This window comes from Lactuca virosa, chromosome 4 (assembly GCF_052849685.1).
Source record: "Lactuca virosa cultivar CGN04683 chromosome 4, Lactuca_virosa_CGN04683_v6, whole genome shotgun sequence".
NCBI classification, from domain to species: Eukaryota; Viridiplantae; Streptophyta; class Magnoliopsida; order Asterales; family Asteraceae; genus Lactuca; species Lactuca virosa.
Genome location: NC_136429.1, coordinates 326,547,826 through 326,572,822, shown reverse-complemented (window position 1 = coordinate 326,572,822; position 24,997 = coordinate 326,547,826). Strand labels below are relative to the sequence as shown.

General features: G+C 36.0%; 2 protein-coding genes across 2 annotated transcripts; both read left to right on the top strand.

Annotated features, from left to right (window-relative positions):
• The first annotated feature begins 7,744 nt into the window (after positions 1 to 7,744).
• LOC145106108 (uncharacterized) lies at positions 7,745 to 8,077 on the top strand. The gene has a single exon (XM_079043150.1). It carries the CDS (start codon positions 7,745 to 7,747, stop codon positions 8,075 to 8,077), a length of 333 nt encoding a protein of 110 aa, XP_078899276.1.
• Positions 8,078 to 12,037: 3,960 nt separating this feature from the next.
• Positions 12,038 to 13,309, top strand: LOC145106107 (NAC transcription factor 32-like). Its single transcript, XM_079043149.1, has 3 exons — positions 12,038 to 12,197; positions 12,458 to 12,732; positions 12,845 to 13,309. Exons 1-3 carry the CDS (start codon positions 12,038 to 12,040, stop codon positions 13,307 to 13,309), a joined length of 900 nt encoding a protein of 299 aa, XP_078899275.1.
• Positions 13,310 to 24,997: the final 11,688 nt, after the last annotated feature.

Sequence of the window (24,997 nt, the reverse complement as noted above, 5' to 3'; positions counted from 1 at the left end):
AGGGTACGTGGTTGACTTATAAAGCAAAGTGTGCAGCTGTAGGTTTTGGAATTGAAGGTGGCGGAGTGGCTGAAGTTGAAGGTGGTGGAGTTGAAAATGAGGATGAACCTATTCCAGAAAAATATTTAGTCTATTTATGGAAGGCAATGCAAGATTTGAAACTATCAGGGTATTCAATTGAAGAAATTAAAAATACACTTAGTCTGACAGATTCACATATGAAACAGCTCAATGATTACAATGACATTATTGAACAAGTTCTTCCTATGTCTATGGTAAGCCCTCTATATTACCTTAATGATAACATGCATTTATATTATTAATTGCTTGATGTTTTATAGGAAGAGGAGTATCCACCTCAGACTGAGACACAAGATAGGGCTGAAGAAATTATCCCTGAGACACAACCAGAAAGTGAAGAAGAAGAAGAAGAAGAAGAAGAAGAAGAAGAAGAATAAGAAGAAGAAGAAGAAGAAAAAAGAAGAAGAAGAAGGCATTAATGACACCTAGGAATTACCAGTACACCTTAGGATTATGAAAAGAAGAAGGCCCTCTGAGAGGATTGTTAAAAACAAGATGAAGAAGATGGGATGTGTTGGGACTTCTGCAAATTCAGCATTGGAGTTGGATTAGGGTGTTAGGGTGTTAAGGGTAGTAAGGGTATTTTGGTACATCTTTTGTGAATGCTACTTTTGTGCATCTTTTGTGAATGCTACTTTTGTACATCTTTTGTGAATGCCCTTAAATTACTGATAGCCATATTTTGTACATCTTTTGTAAACACATTGAAACATTGTGAATGCCCTTAACATGGTTGGTAATGACATATTGGAGTTTGTTGTTTAATTATTTTAGCCACAAGTGTGCATACTTCATGGTTATATTTGTCAAGTGTACACCACTTATGCAAACCATAATAACATATTGCCATTTCATTAACCAAAACATTACATGATCCACAAGAACATTTATCCATTACATCATGATAACAAACCAAAAGATTACATCATCCCTACCATATCATAATACCCTACAACTTATACTAAACTAACCATACATCATCCCTACAATGAAACAAACGAAACAAACCATCATCCACTTGCAGAATCCAAATTCATTACCAAGCACATGTTTATTCTCACGCATTGCAATTTGATTATCAGGTTCAAGAGCATTCACAGGGGCAATAGGGACATCAACATTCACAGGGGCAATAGGGCCATCAACAGGTATTTCACCTTCATTAACAAGGTTATTGAAAGGAATAGCTACACCCTCATTAGCAACAACTCCTAATTCATACATTCTTTCTTTATACCACTTATTCAATTGTGGTGGGTCAATCGAACGAAAATACCTACAGTCCTTCTCTTCATCCTACATAACATAGAAAGATGCATGTTTTTAACATAGAAGAATGGTAATTTAGCGAAATAGAAGAATCTGAGTGGGATTTGAAGATTCTATACCATGTAATTTGGGCAACCAAAAAACCTCCGACCTGGATTCTTTCGAGTCCATGATGTCCGCATTCTAGCCCTATCTCCACAATAGCACATTCTGATGTTGGTGGTTGACGAACTTGACATCGATTTCCTTTTTCCAATTTGCCCTAATCGTCCGCTCCTTTGACTGTCGAATGAAGAAGAAGAGCCCGCTTCATTGATTTAGCCCTCTTAAATGGCACGTAGGATGTTATTTAACATGATGACTTCCACGTAAGCTGCCACATCAGTTAGATATCGGCTAACCCATTAAATATCCCGTTTTGATTATATTTATCAGTATTTAGGACTAAATTGCAAATATATATATATATATATATATATATATATATATATATATATATATATATATATATATATATATATATAGGGGCTAAATCGATTATACGGGCAATTCATAGGGACTTTATTGCAGTTTTCCCTATAGGGGGAGCATAAGTGTTATGTGGAGATATGGCTGATTTATGGATGCATGTCAAAGCTAGTGGGGGCATAAGTGTTATGCTAATAATTATCATGTTAGTGGGAGCATGATAATTATGATAAGTGTTGCAAGTTAGCAATGTTAATTATAGAAAACAAAAGTTCCAATTGGAAAAAGTAGTTAATTAAACTCGACACCCAAGAAAATAAGAAATATTAATAAGGGTCATGTCGTGAGCTGTCACATAGTAGTCCTTAATGAACTCACTATAGGACTCAGGAAGTGACTGAAGAACCCAGTCAATAGCCAACTTCCTTGGGATATCGACACCCAACATTCTCAACCTGTCGATGTGTGACTTCATCTCTAAGACATGAGTACACATAAGTCCTCCATCTTTATGTTTCATTGCAAATAGGGCTTGAGTGATCTTGAACTTTTCAAGTCTTCGAGCTTGTGGATCAGGGAGAATAATTGGAGGAGGTGGAGGAAGAGAAGTATGATTTCCATGATCCAATCGCGGGACATCATCTTCATTAGGGAAGCTTGTTCCAAGAGATTTGGGAAGATAATAGTTGTCTGAACCAGACATCTACAATGGGAGAAATTCAAGTTAGTTGATTTAAGTCCTTAATAGAACACCCAATATGAAATATTAAGGCTAGGACCCAACACAATATTTTATAACTTTGAAGAGGGATGCCGTAATCCAAGCTACAAAATATTTGAAGGTAGGGGAATGACGATTCACCAATTTCCACAATGAAAAACGAAATAAATTATTAGGTTTTAATTGGATTTGAAACTCCTAGATCTTTTGAGATTCATTGAACTTTTCAATGGCATGTTTAAATCTTCATTGTGCCCTCTCAAGTTTGTGACTGGGATGTCGAGGATCACAAACAATGTGTGAATAACCATGCAAATTATATTGGTACCTTTAATCTTTATCACCTAATCGATGTGACGGTTACCCACACACGCTCCACCAATCGATGGTAAACATTAAGTCACCATTTGCCACTCTTACTAGTCCATGTTAGTGTGCCGGTTACCCACACACGCTCCACCAACGACCTGGTAAGGTACAAAGTGTAATTTCATGGGTTAGCACCAAATTCACATTTTCCTAATGTAACTAAGATTGGGAATTTATAATAGGTTAGTTACTTTATATTTATCATTATACTTACAATGAGAATTATAGTCCTTGTCCTACCCGTTCGGCTAATAACCCTCCACCAGTCAAGGAAGCGGTGGGTGAGAGTGGACACCCATTAAGCTACCATTTTATAGGCAACAACCTTATAACACCCTTGTAGACCGACTTCGGGAATGAGGCCTACTAACGGTAAGACTAACTTGCTCTTATACATATATATTATTAACTTAAAATACTATAAAGTATAAGGGTTGAATTTTAACTTTTAAAACTCTAGGGTTTGGAATTAAAGTGTGTATGAGGCTTTACAAATTCCAAAACTTGAGGGCAAGTTTTGAACAATTCAAAAAAAATTAGGATTTTCATAAGTTATGAGTTTAATTAAGGTTTTAAAAACTTTAATGAAGAGACTCTTGAACATACATAACTTGAGGACAAGTTATGGAGTTTATCAGACAATTTATGATGAAAAAGACTCTTCAATTGTGTAACCTATGACTTTTGGTAATCCATAACTTGAGGAAAAATTATGGACTCCATTAAAAACATTTAGATCAAGAATTAAGTAACAAACAATTTGCAAATAATTCCTATGATTTACGAAAACTCATAAGTGTATGAACAATCATATCAACAATTTCAAGAAACATATAAACACATATAAAACTTGAAAATTTGATAATAACCTTGAAATTGGTTTACGATAATCATTACCACATCAAAAATAGGTTTTATAAGTCCAATACAGTTTAAGGTAATGATTCTAGACCAATTCCAGCACGAAAACTCGAAAATCTGCTAGATCGAGGTTTACCCACAAAATTTTGGATGGTACCCCTATGATGAATGGTACCATCAAGGAGGGTATTATGGAGCTTATGGATAAGCGGCTCAGTGCCTTTCTACCGAGAATGTTGCAGGTCTGATAGTAGCACAGACTTCCTCTTTTTTGGAGTTCAAAGCTTGTGGAGCTCCTGAGTTATTTGGGGCTAATGACCACATCGGAATTCGATGCTAGATCGTTGACACAGAAAATGATATGTGGATTAGTTTTTTCCCAAAAGGAGAAAACGTAGGGTTTACATCCTTCCTACTAAAGGAACAGCCACATAACTGGTGGGATGAGGTTGGTCGAGCCATGGGGACTGCGGCTATAGCAATCATGTCTTCGGAGGCATTCGCTACGACATTTCATAGGGAGTTTTCACTGGTGATCGAGGTGCAGCAGCTGGCGAGCGAGTTTCAGGACCTTCGCCAGACTATTGAAAATGTAGATCAGATCATTGCCAAGTTCCATGAGTGGGATCTATTGGTTCCATATTACGTTGTGGATGAGGAGATGAAGAAGACGAGATACCATGACATGTTAAGGGATGACATCAGAGAGTTTGTGAGCTTTTCGGGGTGCAAGACCTTGAATGATATGATCGATAGGGCCCGTTAGCGGGAGATTGAGTTGGAGCTTCGGGCGAAGCGCAAGTCAGAGCAGGTGCAGATAGTTGTGGGCTAGGAAAAGAGGGCTAAGACTTCAGAGCCACATTCTATGGACTAGGAGGGAAGTGGTTGCTGCGTCAAGTGTGGCAAGCCGCACAATTGGGTATGTCGATTGGCAGGTTCTTGATATTTCAGGCGAATTTAGGCTGGGCATATGACTAAGGATTGCCGCCAAAGTGTATTGATATATTACCACTGCAACCAGACAGGTTGTAAAAAGGCTGATTGTCTGAGGTTGTCAGGAGGGGCAGTGGTGGGCCTGCACCCGCCACTTTTTGGATTACCGATGGCCGTCAAGGCAATGTGGAGACACCTATGGTGATGAGTAGATCTTTCGAGCTGACTATCGATGAGGCTCATGCAGCACCGTATGTGGTTACCAGTATGTATTTTATTATTAGTATATCTTATTTGCCTTCCTTATTTACGCCTATAATCGTATCTAATCCTTTTTAGGGACCTTCTTAGTCAATGGTATGAGTGCTCATGTTCTGTTTGATTCGGGTGCTACCCGATCCTTTATATCTCTTGTTCTTAGCAATAAGTTTAAAGATGCTCCTAGGATTTTTAAACTATCTGTTGGAGGTCGAGATTGCTGATGATCGTTTTGTGAGTGCTTCGAGGGTTCATCATGGATGCGTTCAAAATCTATTCAGCGATAGACGCTCTATTGAGTTAGTGATGATCCCTATATGAGGATCTAAGATTATTATTGGGATGGACTGGTTGGGCCCCAATGGGGCCATGATTGACTGTGAATGCCATCTGGTGAGAGTTCGAACCCCAAGTGGAGGAGAACTGGTTATTCCTGGTGAGAGAATTTTGCATGGGCCAACTCTTTGTTCTGCTACGAGGGCCAAGAGATATCTTCAACAGGTTATTATCGGTTTTCTAGCCTATGTGGTGGATACTCGGGTCGAGGGCATGAAGACATTGAGTGAGGTACCCATGTTTTGGGCATTCCTCGATGTGTTTCCGGAGGAGTTTCCAGGAGTGCCTCATGAGAGGAAAGTCAAGTTCCGAAATGATCTGGCAATCATTCTACCATCAGATGTAGGTCAGAGACAAGAATGTGAAAAAGAAGGCCTTCAGGACTCGCTATAGTCATTACGAGTTCGCGGTGATGCCATTCGGGCTCACCAATGCACCAACATCGTACATGGATCTCATGAATTAGGTTATAGGACGATGCTGAACTATTCGGTGATAGTATTTGTAGATGATAATCTAGTCTAATCCAAGAGCAAGGAACAGAACAAGGAGTACTCGTATTAGGTGTTGGAGACCCTGGGGGGAAGAGAGGTTGCATGCCAAATTCTCCAAATGTGAGTTCTGGTTGTGAGAGGTGAAATTCTTAGGTTACGTCGTCAACCAGAAGGGTATACTGGTCGATAAATCCAAGATTGAGATTGTGTTGCGATGGGAAGTACCAAGGATCCCATCTGAGATTCAAAGCTTCTAGGTATCGCAGTGCGTTATTGGAGGTTTATCCAGGAATTCTCCAAGATTGCGGTGCCAGTAACCCGCTTGACGAAGAAGAATGTTACATTTCGGTGGGGGCCCGATTAACAGTTAGCCTTTAATTCGATGAGGTTGAGATTGTGTGAAGCCTCGATTCTTAAGCTTATCGATGATATGGATGATTTTGTTGTTTATTATGACGCCTCTATAACAGGTTTAGGAGTTGTTCTTATGCATAGGGGTCATGTGAAGGCTTACACTTCGAGGTAGTTGAGGCCTCATGAGGCGAATTATCTTACACATGATTTGGAGGTGGGGGATGTGGTTTTTTCCCTCTAGATTTGGAGGCATTAACTAAATAGAGTTAGGTGTACTATCTACACTGATCACAAGAGTCTATGGCACATGATGGATCAGCTGAACTTGAATCTGTGGCAACGGAGATGGTTGGATGCGGTAAAGGACTGTGATTGCAAGATCTTGTGCCACCTTGGGAAGGCCAGTGTAGTGGCAAACGCCTTTAGCCGCAAGACAGTGAGTACATCTTTTGGGAATGTATGTTTGAGGATGATTATTATGTTGCTTTTGTTGGATATGATCAAGAAGGCTCAGGTGGAGGGACTGAAAAAGGGAGAAATGGAAGGTGAAGTGGATCAGAGGGTTGAGTCCTCTATTAGTTAGAGATGGTCGGGTATTGTTGACACGGTGTGGTAGAGTTTGGGTTCCCACTACTGTTGTGGCAGACAGTTTTAGAAGAGGGTCATAAGTCAAAGTGTTCGATCCATATGGGGGCCACAAGGATATATAGAGATTTGAAGCTGAGTTATTGCCAGCCCTGTATGAAAAGGGAGATGGCTTGGTTTGTGGAGCGGTGCCTGACTTGTCGGAAAGTCAAGGACGAGCATCAGAGGCCTCATGGAAAGATTTAGCCATTACTTATCCCCATGTGTAAGTGGAGTAGATTTCCATGGATTTTATCACAAAGGTGCCAACGACGGCATGAGGAGTTAATTCTATATGGGTCATTGTTGATAGATTGAGAAAGAGAGTGCACTTCATTCTGATCGTCGAGAGTATATCTGCTGAAAAGTTGGCCGACATTTACATTTGAGAGGTGGTGGTTCGGCATGGGGTGACAGTTTCGGTGGTTTCAAACTAAGATGTTCGTTTCACCTCGAGGTTTTGGAGGAAGTTTCATGAGGAGTTGGGCACTCAGATGCACTTTAGTACAACATATCATCCCTATACTAATGGTCAGAACGATCGTACGATTCAGACGCTTGAAGATATGCTACGGGCGTGTGTGTTAAACTTTGATGGGAGTTGGGATACTTACCTTCCACTAGTCGAGTTCTCTTACAACAACAATTATCATGCCAGTATTGACCGACCGCCCTTCGAGATGTTGTATAGGAGGAGGTGTAGGATCCCAGTCTGTTGGGGAGAGATCTGGAATCGGGTCATAGGAAGCATAGAAGTGGTACTCAAGAACACTGAGTTCATTCAGCAGATACACGATAGGTTGTGGGTCACACAAAGTCGGCATAAAAGTTATGCAGACCGATGACGTTCTGAACTCGAGTTTCAGGTGGGGTATTTGGTACTTCTAAAGGTGTCACATTGGAAATGTTTCATTTAGTTTCGGAAGCGAGGAAAGTTGGGCCCCCGATTTATTGGTCCTACACGATTACCGCCCGGATGGGCAAGGTTAAATATTGGTTGGATTTGCTTATTAAGCTCAGTCAAATCCACAACACATTCCATGTCTCTCGCTTATGGAAGTGTATACCCGATGATACGACGGTGATTTCTTTGGATGACGTTCAGTTTGATGAGTACCAGAACTATGTAGAGACACTGATTACGATTCTTGACAAGAAGACCAAGACTCTGCGACAAAAAGGAGTGAACCTAGTCAAGGTGCAATGGAATCACAGGAAAGGATCAGAATGGACGTGGGATCCTGAAGAAGAGATGATGGACTACTACCCAGACTTGTTTGTAGCTGCGGACTTTGAGGCCAAAGTCTAATTCAAGCGTGGGATAATTTTAATGACAGTGTTCTAGGTAATTTTCTATTCTAGCAATAATTCTTAAAAGTTGACAAATGGGTCCCTACATTGGACGTACGAATCAGATACATCGGGCGTAGGAACCTTGCATGTGATCGAGAGTCTCTCATGTATGCTAGGCATACGTGCATGGATGTTGGGCGTACGCAAGAAGGGGAACACCCTAATTTTTAGGGTTTTGACACTATTTAAAGACCTTATGGCCTCTAACCTTCTCACCTCTCAGCAACCATCTCTCTTAGACTCCATTTCGAACCCTAATACTTGTGTGTGAAGTTTTGAAGCCTTGAGAGTTACTTTTGGTGTCTTTGTTTGTGAAGGAAGATCCTAGGAGTTGTGGTATTGTGACATATGCCATTTTATACATATTTTAGGGTAGTTTTTATTAGCATTTTGTATCATTTTTATGCATTTTAATGTGAATTAGTTTAAATAATGTTCAACTCATGTATTTTGTTTGAATTCCCATACTGCTCATGTTTTGGGGTTCATTTCAAGTTATTTGAAGTGGGACGGCAGTTTGAAAGTCGTTGGATCACATCTGGAGCTTATTTGGAGCCAATACGCCAAAAAAAAACAAATACTAGCTATATCATTCCAAGCATGAGTCGTACTTTACCATATTGTGAGTTTTTCTGATTTATCTTGGATTACAAAGTTGCGATGACCTGGAACGGGCGTGACCCCCAAGAAGGGGTCGTGCTTACTGCAAGAACCCTTATTTGCTACGCAGAATGCTATATAAATATCGTATACCTACTAAGTTGATTCCAGAAATGACTCTAGATGAGAAAAAACCCTTCTGAATGCGATTTTCTCTACTTTTCATCACTTTTTGAATACCTAATGGTTGTGGATCACCTCCCACATTTAGTTTAGTAAGATTTAGTAGTTTAATGCTTATTTTTATTGTTCTAGATCAGATTTGAGCCATGTCTGGCTAAAACCTTAGTTTTCAGTTCTGCATAGACTAGTACTTTTCATTTAATTAGCTATCCGATCTGGATTTCTTTTTGTGTTTCTATCTATATTTTACAGTTTTGAACTTAATGGATGTTTGATTTCTAATTCTTGTTGGTCTGTTCACCTAGCTAGGGTTTTATCATTTCAGTTAATCAATTAACAGAATCCGTAATTGTTCATTTCAACTTGTATTAATTAACAAGTATCAGATTAGTTCGGTGTTAGGGATTTAAATCTGGTATAAATAGTAAAAATCATATCTTTATGTTTTCGAGCTTGTGAGAAGTATTAGATATTGCTGGTAATTTTTCACAGAACTTAATGCAATTTTTCTGATTTAATTAAGAGCTTGTTTAATTGAACAGTAAAAAGTTAGGGTTAATTCAAAGAGCTTGTTTTGATTAACTAATTTAGGTAACAGAGATTATATTAGAGCTTGTTAGTTTTTCACAATACCAACTTAGATAGAACACATCTCAAATAAGCAGATTTGAACTAGTTGCATGATTAAGAAAGCCGCAACAGAGCTGAAATCGTTTTTATTATTAATTTTCGTTTAATTTAATATCATTGCAGTTTTTTTTGTTAATTCGACCCCCCCCCCCCTTTTTATATTTCTGTTTTGACTAGAATGTGCCTGATGTAAATAGGCATTGACTGTTAGGTTGTGACCCGAGGATTCGACCCTACATCTTTGTGTTATATTTTTAGTGCTACCAGCAGTGATAAATTTATTTGCTTAAATTAGGTGCGACAATCTGTTTAACAAATTGGCGTCATTGTCGGGGACACAGTACCTCGAACTGTTTTGTGCCAATATCTTTACGTACAGGTGATCTAGTCTTCGGGCACGATCAAACCAACGACCTTAAAAAATGGCGGCTTTCAGGGAGGCAACCCGATGAGTAGTTTTAGTTTTTACGCTTTCAATAAAGAGATGGTCGCAGTTTTTTTGCAAACTTATCAGGTACATTCATTCTTAGCTGCATCCTTTTGCTTTTATATGCCTTATTGTGTTGTTCATTCCTCTCTGAGCATTGGGGACAATGCATCATTTTAAGCTTTGGGAGGGGGTTAGTGTAACAATTTGCATTTTTTTGTTAAAAAAGTTAGATTTTCAGGTTTTTAGGTTAAATTTCTCAAAATTTCAATTTTATTTTTGCATTTTATTTTCTACATTGCATTTACACTTGAAAATTTTGAAAAATCCAAAAAAATTATTTTCCTTTTTATTTTTCTGCATTCATAAAAATTAAAAAAATTAAAAAAAAATCTTAAAAATATTTTATTTCTAGTTATTTAAGTTTTTATTTTCTTGCATAAAAAATTTAAAATTCTGAAAATCAAAAAAATAAAATATACATGAGATGAGGATCTTTATATATCCGATAGCTCTGTTAAGATGAAGTATGATAATAACCAAAAATAACAGTCTCATAACAATCAATTTTAATAATTATCTTTTCAACTGCTTTAAATGTTTTCAGTATGAACCAACATGCGAGTTGGATAATTTTTACAATGGAAGTGTGGGATAGAAAAACAAAAAGTGTTTTGAAAATAATTCCTTAAATGCCTTAAAAAGAACCTAGATTGACTAACCCTTATTTTTCCTTGAAGTACAAAACCCTATAATTTATGCGCCTTTTGAGGCTAGGAGGGAACTCTTGTTATGCCCACAATTTAATATCATTTTTGAAGTATTGAAGATATGGTGGACCTCAAACTGAAATCCGCGCCCAGTGAATATATATGTTAGAAATGGTACATCAAGCAACTTGAAGAAATCTGAAATTCAAAGTAGAAATCCAAGTCAAGTTCAAGTCGAAATCAAGAACCAAGAAAAGTTAAATATGAAGAGTTGATCAAGACAGAGAAGATGTGTGATATAATGAGATTAATCCATCGATAGTGGAATCATAAGGGTAAGCTTGGATTTTATGTCCATAATGGAGCTTACCGCATTTACTAGACGAGTTCAAAAAAAAGGAGGGGTCGGTCAAGCTAAGTTTTTATTAACGACTTTTCATGAAATTATTTTTAAAAAATTCACTGTTTTCACAAATTTAATTCTCCGTAAAATTATTTGCTCAAGCTTCGTTTAACTTATTAAATATGAATTCGGAATCTGCAATAAATGTATTGAGACTATTGTCTAGGTAGTGATTTCATTGGAACTTCGTCGTTGTGAAATCTGATCATGTGAGAAAAAAAAAAGAGTGAATCATTTTTATTTCAAGTTTTTATTTAGTCTAATTTTTTTAGGTCATCTACATCTTTCCATTTGTTTGTAATGTTTAATCTTTTAATTACTTGAGGGCAAGTAAAGTTTAAGCTTTGAGAAATTTGATAGAGGACATTTTATACATACTATAGGGTAGTTTTTATTAGCATTTTGCATCATTTTTTTATTCTTTTTCATGTGCTTTTAGTTTAAATAATGTTCAGCTCATGTATTTCGTAAGAATTCTCGTACTGCTAATGTTTTTATGTTTATTTTCAGGTTACTTGAAGTGGAGCGGGATTTAAAGTCTTTGGAGCACATCTGCAGCGTATCTGGAGCTTATTTCGAGCCAAAACGCTAAAAAAAAAGACCAAATACGACCTATATCTTCCCAAGCACGGGCGTGGTTCAGCAGATTTTGAGTTTTTCTAATTTATTTTGGATTTCAAAGTTACGATGACCTTGCACGGGCGTGCCCCCCATGCACGGGTCGTGCTTACTGCCAGAACCCTTATTTGCTACCTAGATTGCTACTTAAATCCCACATGCCCTCTAAGTTGATTCCAGAGACGATTCCAGATGACAAAAAAACCCTTCAAAAGGCGATTTTCTGCACTTTTCATCACTATATAAATAAACTTGCCCACTACTCATACTCATCGACTTCATTCCGAGTTTGACACTATATAAATATACTTGCCCACCAATTGTAACCGAGGTAAACAAGTTTCCATGGATTTCGCTGATCAGCTTCCCTCCTACTATCGATTATGTCCCACAGATTCAGAGCTCATTGTAGACTGCCTGAACGCCAAGATCGAATCAAGAGAGCCTGCCAAGTGTCGGTTACACGAGGTCAATATTTACAACTACAAGCCGGAAGAACTCGTAGGTTAGTTATCAACTAACAAATAAAAGATACATGCATGAGTCTTGTTGAATGAATATTAATGGTTTCTTTCTTTAGTTAGTTCTGATTCTAAATAGTTAATACTTGTGTTTAGTACGTACCTAAAGATACATTAATCTTGAATGATGCTTTGTTTCTTGAACGATTTGATGCTAATATATATATATATATATATATATATATATATATATATATATATATATATATATATCATATCTTGTGTTTTAATTGGTTGCATGCAGAAACATATCGGTCCCACGAGAAGAAATGGTATTTTCTGACTTCTCGGGATCGAAAGTACCCAAGAGGAAATCGACATAATAGAGGTGTACTCGGAAAACATGGGTACTGGAAGACTACTCAAGTACAAAAGCCGGTGTATGATGCCACGTCTGGAGAAATGGTTGGCTACAAGGAAACTCTTGCATTTTTTGATGAGAATGACGACAAAACTATGTGGCTAATGCATGAATATACAACCAACGGACCCAATCTTCCTTTTGAAAACGGAGACAAGGTATGTAGAAGTTAATTGAATGAAATTCTGTTGTTATTATTATATAAATTATAAGTATGATTGCTATAATTCTCAATGTTGTATGCTTAATTTTTATCTGGTTTTCTTGTAGTTGAACGAATGGGTGCTGTGCAAGATTTATCGGAATCCAAAAGAGGTGATGGAAGAACCCAACATACCACTGCCCATGAGACGAAGAGTATTAAAAAAGAATGAAATGAGCTTTTCAAATCACCAACCTGAACAAGTTGATGTTCAAGAAACTAATATCTATTCAGATACATGTGTTGATCAGATGGTGGCACCTTCCCACGATCAGTCTGCTCACACACGGGTTAACAATGGCAACACCGTTGGCCAAATCAGAATGAACTCCAGCCCCTATCTAATTCCAATGCCGATGACTACCTTTCAAGGTTGGAGTTGTTTAATACAAGCACCAAGACCATGCTATCAGAATCAGTTTACTTCGATTGCAAGCAACGGTTGTCAAATTTCTGATCATAGTGCTTCAAGTTTTGTTTCTAATATTGGACCACCTGCTTCCTCCTCACAACCGCTTGATGATGGTGCCTAAAAAACACCTACTAGTGAGCATGGTTTGAATTCAATACAACCGGTGCAAATAAGGGAGTCATGTTATCAGAAGAATATGTTTTCATCGACTAATGCATGCAACGATTTTCTGTTTTCAAATGGTGCTTCGAATTCCTCTTCTATGGAACCACTTGATTGCATTGGCTACCCACCGGTCTTGGTTCAAAGTTCTTATGACAATGCGCCAACCATACTCGACGTGCAAAATGTTTGGGACCAATCCGCTCTAGGTGATGCTGCTGCTGACGATTTTCATTTTCATGATCATGGTTATGAGGTAACCACAATATCTGCTCCTGTTGAAGTTGAATTGAGCTTGGAAAGTCTGGACAGTTTTATAGAACAAACCATAGGGATGGCTCAAGATGATGATGTTGCTGAAGATTTTCATTTTCGTGATAGTTACGAGGCAACATATTCGTACCTGTTGAAGTTGAATGGAGCTCAGAGAGTATGGACAGATATATAAAAGAATGTATGGGGGTGTCTCAAGATGACGATGCTGAAGATCCGAAAACCCAACTCAACGTGCAAACTGGTTCGAATCATTACATGGTGGACGTACGTCACGACGATACTGCAGATCACACTATCCCCCAGCCATATGGTAATTACAATGCAAATATATGGCATCTTGATGATGCAGATAAATGGATCTTGAATACCGTTTCTTTTGATTTTGAAGAATCCATTTAATGTAGTCCCACTAAACTTGATATCAACTACTGAATTTCATACATTACAAGATGTAACTACTGTTTTATATTCGTTATCTCACGGTAGATGTAAATAAAAGTATCAAAATAGTAACATATTAATTCTTCAATTTTTTAACTAACGTAAAATAGTTTTTTGGTTAATTAGGATTCCTTCTATTATTCAAGAACTTATAAGAGACTAACAGTAATTTCTTGTTGTTATGTGTTGCTATGAGAATGATAATTAAAATATAGCCTTTAGTAAGAGAAAACCAAATACGTTCGTGTCGTTGTTGAGATGCAAAAGCTATTTTCCATCACTTATCATATTATTGTATTATTGTTTTGTCGTTTTTTGATGCAAAAGCTATTACGTCGAGAAGAAATTAAATAGAAATTTATGAAAGGCCATGGGTCACAAAGAATTTGTATATAGCTCTCATGTTCCCAATGGTGTATGAAAATATATATTAAATATGAAGACGGTTGAAATTATTTTGAGTTCATGGGAGCACATGTTTGCTAATGGAAAAAAAATTGATTTTTTATTAAATGGTTGTCAAGTTAATGAAAAAGTAAACTATTAATATAGGAATTTTAAACAACCAGGAAAGTGATTTAATTGAGTTTTATTAAACCGTTTAGTTTTAACAAGTTATATTCACCAAGCCCTTACTTCACATGTATGATTTTTTTGGCTAGAGATTTTTGGGGGCTAGTAACAAATAGTACATAAAAGGAAAAGTGAATGTAAAAATAAAAAAACAAACTTGATGTTAGAAAGATTTGAACTCGAGCCCTTTTTCCAAAAGAAAACTTTAACCTGCGCCTTTGACCAACTTAGCCATCCCAACTTTTGATCATACAAGTGAACTCTAATGATAAAGTTTTTTTTTATATTAATACCAAAAAATCTAGTAGTTGCCGGTGCAACCCCGTGCAACACTATAGATCCTCCCCTGAGAACAATCCATGGGGATGGCTCAAGATGATGCTGCTACTGAAGATTTTCATTTTCGTGATAGTTGCGAGGCAACGATATCTGCACCTGTTGAAGTTGAATGGAGCTCGGAGAGTATGGGCAGAAATATAAAACAATGTATGGGGGTGTCTCAAGATGACGATGCTGAAGATCCGAAAACCCAACTCAACGTGCAAACTGGTTCGAATCATTACATGGTGGACGTACGTCACGACGATACTGTTGATCACCCTATCCCCCAGCCATATGGTAATTACAATGCAAATATATGGCCTCTTGATGATGCAGATAAATGGATCTTGAATACCGTTTCTTTTGATTTTGAAGAATCAATGTAATGTAGTCCCACACAAGGATATAGCTAGTGAATTTCATACACTATAAGATCTAACTATTGTTTTATATTCCTTATCTAATGGTTAAAGGTAAATAAAAGTATCAAAATAGTAACATAATAATTCTTTAATTTTTTAACTAAAGTAAAATAGTTTTTTTTGGTTAATTAGGATTCCTTTTATTATTCAGGAATTTATAAGAGAATAATATTAATTTCTTGTTACTATGAGAATGATAATTAAAAAATAGCATGTAATATTGTGATCAACCTTTAGTTAGAGAAAACCAAATAAATTGTTGTATCATTGTTGAGATATGAGTGTAATATTTAGGATTCAACATAGACGGAATATGGGCCAATTTTCTATAAAATTGTCGGGTGATACTTGTACCATGACCCAAGTAGCATGGTCTCGCAAATTTTGAAAGATATATAGTTACAAATAAAGTAATTAACCATTAGAAAACATGAACCTTAATTTTGAATTGTCGCACCCCCAAACCAGAACAGCCGAAACGTTCGGGGGCGGAGGACTTTAGGTAAGTATCACAACACATGCAATATAGTAATCAAAGTACAAACAACCATTGCATTAATAAGTATAAGTTTTACATAATTGTTTAAACATTACATATAAAAACACTAAAGTAGGTACAAGAGTCGCGGTACGGTACTAGGTAGTCTTCTCAAAAGCTTCGGGAGTGTACCCGTCTACTGGATTCCTGAGAATACAAGTTATTTGGAAAGAGTAGATCAGCATTTAAGCTAGTGAGTTCATAAGTATTTTAGTTTTGTTAAGTATACCCTAAGTTCTTTGGATAAGTTCACTGGTTTCTCCAGGAAATCCTATATTTCCTGAGGTAATAGATTGATAACCTCAATAGTTTCCCTCTTTAATTACTTGGTTTATACTTATTATATATAACCCAATATCGAATGGACAGTCAAATGGGTGTATCTGCCCTAAGCCCATAACCAAACAAGGAACAGGAAGTAAGGCGGAAGTCACACATTTCACTGTCAATCGGATATTACTGATGTACAACTCTGATGTAATAACTAAGGAATTATAGAATTAACCACTAAAGGTCTTTTATGTTATACTAGTTTACAGAGATTGAATGACTAAGTTCCATTTGATAAGTAGTTTAATTCCATAAATCGTTTCATTTGTAAAAGTGGTTTAATCCCATAAACCGTTTCCTTTGTATAACTGTTTTAATCCCATAAACCGTTATCTTTGTAAAAGTATTCTTAGTTATATCTGTTCTATAGTATAAACCTTAGTATTAATCTTGGAAAATATTATATTATCCATAATACTGCGTTGTGGTTTTAAATGTTCAAAACCAGAAGTACAAGTATATTTACCATACTTAATTTCATGATACGTAGCTTTTACTGTAAGTAAAAGCTACAGAAGGTATATTTGGTTGGGATGTAATTATCTTTTCTTACTGTTTTAAGAAAAGTATATTACTTAGTAATTCACTCGTTGTTTTATCCATCTGAGTTCTATTAACCATACTAATATGACTGAATATGCTTGCTGCGACGTTCTTCAGGCGTCGGAAATGGTATGATATTTGACACTCTAGGCCTGCCGGCCAAACTGTAGCGAACAGTAGAGGTGCGGGATTGTCAGTCCCATATAGATCTATACACAAATTCATGTTCTCCCTACAAGAGATTCTGGTTAATAGGTCAGGACTTAAAAGTCGTACTTAGATAAGTACACCGTGAAGGGTCTCACAAATTTATTGTTTCAACGAGATTTACGATGTATTATTATTACCCTGTGATTGCTAACTCTGGTACTCTGTATCGTACCTTTGTTAATGCAAACCCGGTATGATGTATTATTACCTCGTGTTTGCTAACTCTGGTACTCTATATAGTACCTTTGTTAATGCAAACCTGGTATTATGTATTATCACCTCGTGTTTGCTAACTCTGGTACTCTGTATAGTACCTTTGTTAATGCAAACCTGGTATTATGTATTATCACCTCGTGTTTGCTAACTCTGGTACTCTGTATAGTACCTTTGTTAATGCAAACCCGGTATGATGTATTATTACCTCGTGTTCGCTAACTCTGGTACTCTGTATAGTACCTTTGTTAATGCAAACCCGGTATGATGTATCTTTACTTCTTTAATATGTTGTTCGTATATTAAAGGTATTATACATATCTTGGTATAGTTGAATGAATTTTGGTAGTTTCCTTGGAAAGTATGCAGTCGTGAATCATACTTGTATATTTAGTTTTGAATCATAAATTATACCTATTATAATTTATATGTTCTATCTGATTAGCATGATTTCTCATGGATGAACACCTTTGCTCAGCCTGATACAAAAGTAATGATACTAAAAGGAGTAACCTTTTATACTCATATATGTATAATATATATATATTTATACATATATAAACATGATTTTGGCATTTATAATTTGAAATAGTTTATAAAACATTTTTCCAAGAATTTAACGGAGTTTACATGACTTTAAAGATTTAACATGGCTTTAAGTCATTTTGAAAGTATTTGGTAATTCTTAAAAGCATACGGAAACATCACACAAAGAGTTATTAACACAATTTAATATTGTGTTAAACTTGTATTCACCCCCTAAAAAGCATTTAAAAACCATTAAAAAGGTAAATTATAGGGGTATGAACTCACTTTGATAAGCGGTGATTCGGGCAGCATATCGTTTCCCGGAAAGGAGTTTATTTGACGACAAACCGGCTCAAATCGGGCAGAGTTTCGACTGGAGAGAGGATAACTTCTCGAGAATTCCAGGGCTCCGGGGCTTGCTTCGGGTTTTAGACACGATACTGGGGCCTTGGGGGGTCGTGAGAAAGTCTAGGGGTAAAAATGTGAAAAATGGTGAATTTTGGGGTGAAAAATCTCTTCCATCCGAGAAGGCTCGCATGCCTTATATAGGCCGCAGCCTCGGATCCGGAGCAAGGAGAACGAGACACGTGCCTCGGACAGGTGGCGAAGGGAGCTTCGGTTCGGACAGGTGGCGAGGCGGGGCTTCGGTTCGGACAACTGGCTCGCAGATGGTAGCTTCGGATTGGACCCAACTTCGGTCCAATGGGAGGAGGGCACGAGGGTCCGAGGGTCATCCGAGGAGTGTGTGAGGTGTCTCATGCGAAGGTGTCCGAGGCTTAGTGGACCGCGGACATGGTCCAATCAGAAGGCGACACGTGAACTTCGGTCCTATCAGCAGTCGACACGTGGGAGCTGCATGCGAGGGATGACGTGTCCGAAGAGTGACTCATGCGAAATTTCCCGGTTTTCCATTTTTCTTGATTTTTGTGCCAAAAACTTGCGAAAATCATAACTTTCGCATACGAGCTCCGTTTTTGACGTTCTTTATATGCACGCGTAGGTAAAATCATACTCTACGACTTTCGCTTAGACTTCGTCGGCTAATTTTGACTTTATTTTTCATATTATTATTTTTAACAGACCGGGACAAGAAATCCGTTAAACATTCATAACTTCTTCATCCGACGCCCGTTTTCGTCGGTCTTTTTACCGTTGTGCTACTTTTGACGAGACCTTCAATTCTCGTTTAAGTTGCGTCGGCTAAATATCGATCGATTTATATTTCGAATTTTTAGCTGTCTACTACTAAACCGAAACTTAGAAAAATCATAACTTCCTCATACGAAGTCAGATTTTGACGTTCTTTTTATGAACGTTCTCGGTTTAACATATTCTACAACTTTCATTTAGATTGTTAAGGCTAAAAATCCTTTTATTGAAAATTCACTTTTTACACTGAACAGTGTTTTGCCGGTTTTATCGCGGATTTTCGATTGGTCATAACTTCTTCGTTATAACTCGGATTTCAGTGTTCTTTATATTTTTGGAAACCTTGTTACAAACTTTACCACTTGGTTCATCCCAATTACGATTATGGATCAATTTATTTTTGACCAAAATTTGACTGGTGTTACATGAATGAACTTTGATTACAAAATAAAATAAATAACGATAACATGAACAACAAAATAAACTAATTATTACAACCAATAAAAAGCAAAGTACATATTAAAAAGTTGGCTATTATCAGGACCGGGCCATGCCATGCCATGGGCGTACTAGAACACCGTACTAGAAGACGAGGAGATCTTTGAGAATGGAGTGGTCAGAGATGCTTGGCGGCAACTTAAATTCAAGGCGGTAAAACGAAAAATCAACAATCACGCTTGTTGCATAGAAGACAAGGAGATCTTTGACCCTTTATAGGATTTAGTTGATAATCAGACACACTCGAGAGGCTGCAACGATTTTCAAATCTACAATTTGGATTGCTTAAAGTCAAAAAAGATGTGCATGATGCTATCCCCAAATTGAAAATATAACTCGAGAATATGGATTACTAATTATTGAATTATATCTTTGATTATCTATATGTCTTTATATTTCTCACTATCACTATGTCGACTAGTTAACTGCATGGGCGAAGGGATCAACTCTCAAGGATCTCTCATATGTCTTGTATCTTCGTTTAAGGTAGTATTAAATAATAACGTCGAGTGACTAAGGCTCGTGTTTGACAAGATTCCCTTAAACAGATTTACCGTTTGTTCCTAGGGTACAACAGCCTAACCAATATTTTTTGTAATCAATAATTAAATTATTCAAAAAATATAATAAGCTAAAATTTGTTATCAACAAAAACTTGTTTTAATTTAATAGATTACGATACGAAGTGATATTATTCAAAAATAAAATGATCAAAATTATTATGATTCAAAATGATATGATCCAAACTTTTAAGATCAAAAATGAAAGGATCCAAATAATATTATGTTAAAAAAATATTATTATGCTTAATTTCTTATGATTCGAAAACTTTATAATTGTTAAACATTAAAAAAAAAAACTCAAACCTGTATTTAGTTAAAAAAAAATAAAAAGCATAAAAAAATTAAAAATAAATCAAAAAATCAAAAGGTTAAAACAAAAAAAACAGTGACAGCTAACTACATTTTTATTAATTTTTATATAAATAAAAAATTAAAAAAATCAAAATATTAATAGACATTCGACGCACATAATTATATCCTCGAGACTGTATTACTTTCAATGGAGTACGTCACATTCGAACATGTCACTGTCTTGTCACTTATAACATGTCCGATTTGTCAACATCCTTTGTGTTTAAGTGGATCACAATACCGGTGATCGACCAGATCTAAACATGCAGGCGTGTGCTGATAAACGATATTGAATTGTTTGACAACTTTGATCCCAAATATTTTTCTTTTTATTAAATTTGTTCATAGTTTTCCTCTATGCACAAATTTAGGGGGAGAATTAAAAATTTTAAAAACCAAACAAAAATCAGAAAACCAAAAATCCAAAAATAGTGTTATTTCTGTTTTATTTTTTTAGAAAAATCCAAAAATATTTTTGTTTCTGTTTTATTTTATTTTTTTTCAGAAAATATGAAAAAATCCAAAAATATTGTGTGCTGGGTTTGTTTTTAGTTTTTTGTTTTTATCTCAAATCTTTCTTTGTTTTGAAAAGTGAATTCAGTTGTAGATGAGACTCATAGAGATTGTATCGAGAATTTCTGAGCCATGGCTTCATCCGTGATCATCGAAGAATATTGATTCGAAGGAACAAGAAATGAAGATTATTCTTTCAACATTCAATCTTTCAACCCCAGAAGCAAGGTGAAGTTGTACTTGAAGATTATGTGACAGATTACATTGAAGCCTCATCAATCAATTTGCTGCTATCTTTGAACCTGCTGAAGTGATCCAGAAGATTTCCTCTCTCTGTTGTTCTCACTGAAGATTCTCAAGTTGAAAGCGCCATTTTTCAAGAATCTCTACATGATGCGTCCACACCCGAATGCGTTCAAAGTCAACTCTTGAAGAAATGCCCAACTGCTCAAGATGAAGTCCTTTATTGAAGATTCATCAAGTTAATCTTGAAGTCGTGAAGAAATTGAAGACAAAAAGCTGAAGTCAAGCTCCAAATGAAGATTGACAAGAAAAGCCAGCTACATTTTTAGGGGGAGCTTGTTGGGTCAACGAAAAGAAAGCTATAAACCAAGGGGGAGATTGTTGGGTCTAAAACTATGGTTTATACTTTGCTTTTCTAGGCATTTGTAATTTTCCGTCTAGGACCGAAAAGTGTTCACGGCCGTGAACCTATTCACCGCCCATGTCCATCATATAAATAGACGTAAAGAGAGTGAGAGTTCACCGCTAAGAAAGAGAAAGGAGCTTAAGTGTGTGAAACTCAAGGTGTGTTCTAGAGAAAGAGTGAATCTTGTGTAAAGAACTTCATTCACATCATCAATACATTCATGATTCATATTATTCTTCTTCTCCTTCTTCTCTATTTTGATCTGGCAACATCTGATTGATTGGGATTCCGCACCATCAGTCGGATCTGATTGACATATCAAGCGAATTCGAGACTTACATTTTGATATATTAGTATGTGATCATAACATTAATATTTTTTGTGTTCGATATTAATATGTTTAATCAATGATTAATCTTATTATGCTAAAATTTCATAGTTGGTCATAATTTTGGGAGCAATTATGAATTAATACTGATATGAATTGGATTGATTGACTCTCATTAAATGAAAGCAGACAAGTGGTTGTGAGCAAGATTCATAGTTACTTGTCTGAGAACTGGACTCGCATCATGATGCAAACTTTAAAATAGTTAAATATAATTATGAATTATAATTGCATTGTGATCAAGATTCATAGGTAGTTATTAACTTTAAAATTTGATCATGTCGATTATATAAAATTTGGATTTTATAAAAGAATATTGTTAAAATGCGATTTTAAATAAAAATATAACATGGTTTATTGGATGCATTCAATAACCATGTAACGTCCCAAAAAAATTCAGTTAAAATTGCCATTTTTAAAACAATAAACCTTACAAATGAGTTGTTCCAAAACCAATCAAAACGATTACATCATTTAAATCATCAGAGTAAAAATTATAAGTATTCAAAGTAGAAACTCTGGGGGATGTTGTGTAGTCACGTCGAGCTCTTCCCTTTAGAACCGGAAGTACCTGAAACCGTAAACATAAAACCATAAGCAGAAAGCTTAATGGGCTCCCCAAAACACCACATACCACACATAGAATAAAGATTGTTATATGTCAACCATAGTCTAATAATTTCCATTATGCCATGATCTGTATCATGGTATTTCATTGCAAGTCGGGGGCCAAAACCCGAATCTTACAAACAAGTGTCAAGAGCCACCTCCATACAAGTATCACAAAGACAACTAGCATCCTACATATAACTGCCAGGGTCCAGACCCTAGTCTTGCATAAAAATTGTTGGAAGCCACCTCCAGGTCTTTCATGCATTTTCTAGGGGCCACCACCTGGTCTTTCTACATATCATAATCCAGTAAGCCGACATTCGTGACTTCGACATTGACAAGAATTAGATTTACTATTGATGATTCATAAATTAGTCTTTCAGAAAGAAACATACACAAATTCAGAATAAATTTGAGAATCTCATATGGTGTGCTATTCAATTTTAGAAAGAAGAATGAAGAAGCTGAATGAAATTGGTGTCAGGGTTAAGGCGACAATGTTTTCAACTCTCATGGAGTAATAAGATTCAGATATCAGAATATAAAGAAGAAGAATCATAAATTGCATAAAAAGAGAAGAATAGATGAAACTGTTATTGGGGTCTAGAGAGGTGAAAGTGATGCATTTGAAGTCTCCATGGAAATCGTTGATGACCCTTGGAAATATGGATTTTTTAACGTACCTAACGCTAGTAATCACGCTCCCGCTTCCTCAGTTCCTATTTGGCGCACTGTATTGGCTTTGGGCCTTTTAACCAAGACTCAATCAATTGAGAATGTCAATGATTCTCATTTCAATAAACGCCTTGTCATGGGTAAAAAAATGTTTATTTTTCTCTTTTTGGTTATGTAAACCTAGATGGTGGGGGGAAATTCAAGTTTTGGGAAAAAATTGAATTTCGGAAATTGAAGTATTTTAAGAAATACTAAATACAAAATGATTATAAAGTTATAAATATGTTAAAATAACATAATAAAATTAAAATAGCTAATATATTAAAATAAGTTATAAAACAAATTAAATGAAATTTGTTTGTAGTTTAATTGGTTAGAGTTTTTTTTGTTCCATTTAAAATGCGGGACGTAAAGGCTGGAAAGCAAGGACAACTCTTAGAATATGCATGTTAATTCCTCTATTTTTTAATCAGTTAAATTCATTTTTTAGTCAATAATTATGGTTTTTGAATTTAGGGTTTAGAGTTTATGATTTATAATTTAGGTTTAAGGCTCTAGTGCATATAGAGGTGTCAAAAATACCCGAACCTTATCATATTATGATTTTCTATATGTTAAACACACCATTAAATGGAATACCATGAAATGCACATATACAAAAACTTGATGATTGTCGTTAAAAACTACTTATTGCCCTTTTTTTTAGTTTAACCCGATGAATCCGAATCTATTAACCCGAAACCCAATTGACCCTAACCCGACTAACTCGTAGCTTAATAGGGTCAGGTTTCGGGTGAATTTTTAATTTTTAAAATCTGACTAACCCGACCCGATTAACCCAAAACTCGATCGAGTTGACTCGATTAACTCCCATATGTGTTTATGATCTAAGCCATTATGTTTTACACCATGAGCCCTAATCCACATGCCTTAGGCCCTAAGCCCTAAGTCACAAACCATGAGCCTTAACGCTTAGGGCTTAGGGCTGACGACTTAGAGCTTAAGGCTTATGGCTTATGGAGTAGAGCTTATGGTTTAGAAATCACGGTTTAGAGATTAGGGGCTTAATACTTATTGCTTATGGCTTAATACTTATTGCTTATGGCTACTTCCTTATGGTTTATGGCTTATGACTTAGGGACTAGGGTTTAAGGCTTATGGAATGGGGCTAAGCTTTTAGTGCTTAGTGCTTAGTACTTAAGGTTTATGTATTAGGTCTTAAGACTCAAGCCTTAGGACATACATACACACACATACATGTACACATTTATACAAATATGCATACACATACATATACACATCTATAGCTATACATATATGTATACACACACACACACATATATATATATATATATATATATATATATATACCATACATATACACATACACATACGCATGCACATATACATACATATACACATTACTTACATACACAAATACATTTTCACATATACACACATATATATACAAAAAGTGGTAGCTGTGACATCCCCATTTTCACGGCCAGAAATACCGATTTTGTTTATGCTTTATTTTGAAAATCAGAGTAACCTTTTAAAGAAAAATGTTGCAGAATTTGTTCCCAGAAAAACATGATAAATAAATTATCAAGCATTTCCGAAGAAATGTGTTTTATTCATTTTCAAAACATTGGGATGTCATTGTATAGAAACATAAGCATAAACAGAACTTACATTCATTATCACTAGTGATTTAAATCTCCTTAATCTTTCAGTGTAATGTAACTTCATATGGACACCTGTGACACAAATAAACTAAGTGGGTCAGGTTGGGAAACCTGGTGAGTACATAGGGTTTTCAACCTACAATAATATAATTATTATGTTTAAACA